The sequence below is a fragment of the Limulus polyphemus genome, unplaced genomic scaffold (genome assembly GCF_000517525.1).
Source record: "Limulus polyphemus unplaced genomic scaffold, Limulus_polyphemus-2.1.2 Scaffold971, whole genome shotgun sequence".
NCBI classification, from domain to species: domain Eukaryota; kingdom Metazoa; phylum Arthropoda; class Merostomata; order Xiphosura; family Limulidae; genus Limulus; species Limulus polyphemus.
Genome location: NW_013666581.1, coordinates 8,045 through 13,024, shown reverse-complemented (window position 1 = coordinate 13,024; position 4,980 = coordinate 8,045). Strand labels below are relative to the sequence as shown.

General features: G+C 33.3%; 1 protein-coding gene across 1 annotated transcript in view; it reads right to left on the bottom strand.

Moving 5' to 3' along the window:
* LOC111086271 (maternal embryonic leucine zipper kinase-like) overlaps positions 1-1,484 on the bottom strand; it is a gene marked incomplete at its 5' end in the record, with an annotated part of 35,972 nt that extends 34,488 nt beyond the window's left edge. The window contains one exon of the mRNA XM_022388463.1: positions 1,274-1,484. Coding sequence (XP_022244171.1) covers positions 1,274-1,484 — 211 coding nt within the window. The remainder of the gene's footprint in view (positions 1-1,273) is intronic.
* Positions 1,485-4,980: the final 3,496 nt, after the last annotated feature.

The window sequence follows — 4,980 nt, the reverse complement described above, 5'->3', positions numbered from 1 at the left end:
AAGATAATTAGTGTGCAGACCATTTTCATTTACATAGTGCTCTGTGAACACAAATTAGTTAGCATAAATCAGTTAAATGACGAAAAATTAGGTGTCTACTTACTTGTGACCACTCAGTGTATATATGTAATTGGCTTGGAGACCATATGATCGCCAAATCTCTATTCACACACCTTAAAATATGCGAGTGATTATTGCTTCTCAACTAAGCCTTTTCGTTTTGTGAAGTGATAAAAAAAAAGCCGATACGACAAAACATGAAATTGACTATGTATTTAACGTTTACATGATTAACTTCACAGTGTTTGCACACTAACCACTGGACCATATTTCATATTTGAACAATGAACTAACCCAACTAAAGCATCTTCTTAATGCAAAACTTTCGCTTGATTTTTTTAAAAAAGAAATTTTTTTACGAATTCATCATATTGGAGACCGCTAATGAAGTGATACCAAACCCCATTTTTTTCTCTACTAGATTTACCCTTAATTATCCAGTCTTTTATTATTCATACGTTTTGACCGATCAACTTCTTGAATGAAGAAAATGAATGAGTTATAATGTATAGGATAAATAACAAAATAGTTTTATGGCAGTTTAAAACTATAACTTGTCATGTAAAATATTTAAGAAAAAAATATGATTTACACCTTCTAATATATTGAAATACTTTTAGTCGCGAACTCAATATGCTACACGACAAATGATATATAATTTCATGCATCAATATTTCTTTTCATCTTCAACAACTCGAAAATACGACAACCACTTGAATATAAGACCTTTTCGAGATTCGTATAAAATAAAGCTAAGAAGTGTAATATTTTTATGAAACGGCTACGCCTCCACTTTGACCTTGACCTTTAAAAGTTAATTAGGTAAGTAATACGTTTTTCTTTTTTTATAAGTTTGGTCAAAATCCATCCAATCATGAGATATCCTCACCACAAGTTCAGGACGGAGGGACAGCTGTAAGCAAATATGCTCCACTCTGCCTTACAGACAGGGCATTAAAATGTTTCTTGTTTTTATAATCGCTTAAATCTCACTTTCAAACCTTGTACTGTCTGTTGAAAATAAGTCTTTAAAGACAAGTCGACTATTTAGATTAACGCCACTTATTATGCATTTTTAATATTACGTAATACTCATAAAAAATATAATTTTTTAAAGCTATATAAATTCATTTTTAATATTTATGCTCCTTCCAATGTCAACAGGGCTGTAAATGTATACACAATGTTTCCATATCCGAATAACAAGTTTTACCTTCACTGGGCGAGGGCCATCAACCGTACCAGAAGCAGACCCAAGGCGTTTCCGGGGTGTCAACATAGTTCTCATACGATCTAAGCCTTTTTCAATACTACCAAATACTTTCCGAGCCGAAGACGACAGTGGAGTAGGTGGAGCTCGGCGATCGGGAGTTGCGGGAAATCTGAGATGTGCCACGTGCATATCATCATCGTAAGAAAATGTGCTGAAATTATACATATATTTATTTATAATACTTTTATAATCAGCTGTGATATAATTATAACAATAATTCTGAATATCACAGAATACATACAGAGTACAAAGTTAAATCTCAACATTTACGCCGCACTTAAAAAAAATATCAAAGAAGAAAAAGAGAGAGAGAGAGAGAAAGAATTACAATTAGGACGAATCTTCGCGTTGTCTTTCCTCCAATAAAATTCAACGCTTAGTTGAACAGTTAAAATATTTATGTTACTGTTGGTATCCATGCGCCACCTGGCTAACATACGAAATATTAGATTTTGTAATAATAATTTATTCTTTTTTGGCTTTGTTACAAATCAATATTATAATAATAAATAAATGTGATAAAAATAGCACTCGTTGCCACTAAAAGAAACGTAACATCTAAAAACTTTAAAAATCACTCTTAAACATTAATGGCTAAATTATTACTTTACAATTTCGTATACATTTTCCAAAACATCACCATATAAATCCAAATATTTTGCTTTTTTACCAGAATCACACTTATTACGACTGAGAACAATAAACTGTTCTAATGAAAACAAATTTCCTCAAAATATTGTAGGAGTAAAATAACATGGAGTAAGAATGAGTCTTAATGAACAAACACAAACATTATGTATTATAATACTTTACAAAGATAGTTGTACGCTCTCCTGTAGTAGCTAGCAAATAAAGCAGGATCTGTTCTGTATTAATAACTCATAAGTCACGTAAGCTTTACATAAACGGTTACGCATGTCTCTAACAGTTAGCAAGTTTAAACAGGATCTATTAAGATGGTTTTTATTAATCCAATATAATTAACTAATTATTAATTTGATCCTACATGTAGTGCTAAACAAAATGACGGTAAAACTAGTCTTATATAAACTTATTGATAACGGTTACTTAGTGACGTCAGATAAGTCTGGTTTATGATTTTCACAGCATGTGAACTTGTGTTTTATATTTCACAGTTGAAAAGGACAGAACACCCATCAGATTTATACCATTGGTTTAACTGTTATAATATACGTGTATATTTAGGATACATCGATTTTGGCAACGTTTTGACGTGTATTAAAAATTACGCATTTCTAAAGTATTAACGCAAGACAGTTTCTCGTACATATTTCTGAAAAAAATCTTTAAAAGTATGCATATTAAACGAATCTTTATATATCCCTCGAAATATTCAGATGTATAAGCGTCACAACCTTTGAAAAATGGTGGACGTCTTTTAATTTACAAATGAGACAGAGGGACAGCCCCCCCCCCCGCTCTCATATTTCGACAGCAACAATATATATTTATTTATAAGCTAAATTAGCTACCAGTTTCACCAGGATCCGGAGGAAGACATCCTATAAGTAAATTAGCTACCAGTTTTATCAGAATCCAGATGAAGAAAAACTTTAGAAAAGCAGGTGAGTGTGTGTTCTTTACACAGCATACAACCAGTTCCCGACCATCCTGGTTTGAACATTTGGATTTCAATAGGAGTGAAAGTAAATATACAGCTTTTGTGGAATTGATTTTATTAGAAAATTTTGATATTCCTTGCCGTTTCGCCTTGTATTTTGCGTCAAAATATCTTCATTCGACGAGGTGCTACCCAAAATTAAATATAAAAGTCTTTGGTCATTTAACAATATAGCCGGTGCAAGGGTTTCTTCATGTTTTAAAACTAGAGAGAAAAGTACCATATTTTGTATTTCTCTTTTTAGCTTCGAAAAGTAAACTGTTTACATTTTTCTTCTTCTGATATACGCATTATATGCAGCAAATCAGCTATGTGCAACAACAACCTTATTTCATGAGCTCGTTACACACAATCAAGAATATTTTAGGGCGTTTTTTAGATATTGCTGTTGGAGACCTACATTTAATTTTGTATCTTTCTCTAGCGATACCACTATGTTTAAGTTTAGAAATGTCTGGAGGCGACGTTCTCCTTATTTTCAACATTGTGATGACCAGTAAAGTCTTTAGCGCCTGCGCTCTGAGAAGGATAATATATTATTTTGTATGTATAACATTATACTTTCAAGTTTTCATTTTCATCTGAACAGTAAGAGAAAGATGCTGTCTGCCATCTTCGTGCACTCATCTTTAACTCGGTCAACTAAACTTTCCAGTATCAACTCCTTATTTCTTATCCTGTAAGAGCCTCTAGTTATTTGTGGCGCTACTTCTTCCTGTAAGTAATGAGAGAACCTGGGAATGCTGCAGAACTGTACATGAAAACGTTCAGTTAGAAAAAAATATCGGTTCTCAATCCATATTCACTCATTAAAGAACAGAATAACTTTCAACTTTTCACAGTTATCATTATATCTAAGTTTATTTGTTTCTGAATTTCGCGCAAAGCTACACGAGGGCTATCTGCGCTAGCCGTCCCTAATTTGGCAGTGTAAGACTAGAGGGTCATCACCAACTCTTGGGCTACTCTTTTGCCAACGAATAGTGGGATTGACCGTCACATTATAACGCCTCATGGCTGAAAGGGCGAGCATGTTTGGTGTGACGGGGATTCGAACTCTTGACCCTCAGATTGCGAGTCGAGCGCCCTAACCACTTGGCCATGCCGGGCCTATACATCCAAGTTATATATATTTGAAACAAGCAGAAGTTCTGAATGATAAATTAATGCTCTTTTATACATAAATAAATAACATTTTGAATCATTATACAACTATCTTTTAAATCACAATTAATTATATTTATTAGGCATCTTTAGGGCATATTTTTGTAATTGAATCATTTTATCGTATACATGCGAGTAATATTAACTGTGTAATATGGCCCTGTCGAAAGCGTGTAATATCTATAAACACAATTTCAACATTAAACACAACGACTGAAATAAACAGAATTAAAGAGAAGTACAGTAGAACGTCCGAAGAACCCGAGTTCTCTCACATAAAAGTTTTTCTTGCAAAAAGAAAATATATATGTGTATATAATTTAATTATCAAAATTTCTAATTTAAACTATATTTTTCTATCGTGTGGTATTTAAATGATTATACAGGAACTCTGACTTTGAAAAGTAGTATATAACTTTATCACGAAACTATTTTTCGAAGTGAAATTATTTGAAAAAAATATTTCGAACCCTGACAAGTGAAGCAAACATGTACATATAATACAATTTGATGGAAATTACAGAACCATAAATAAATACAGTATGTAGTTGTTTGGTTTTGTTTTGTTTTTGAATTTCGCGCAAAGCTACACAAGGGCTATCTGCGCTAGCCGTCCCTAATTTGGCAGTGTAAGACTAGAGGGAAGGCAGCTAGTCATCACCACCCACCGCCAACTCTCGGGTTACTCTTTTACCAACGAATAGTGGGATTGACCGTCACATTATAACAATGTTAAGGAAGTGACAAACTGAGAAGGCAACTAGTTCAACAGCACCACGTTTTTACGGCAACATGACGCGAATCACTAACTCAAGCCCAGCCCATTTACCTTGAAATCAAT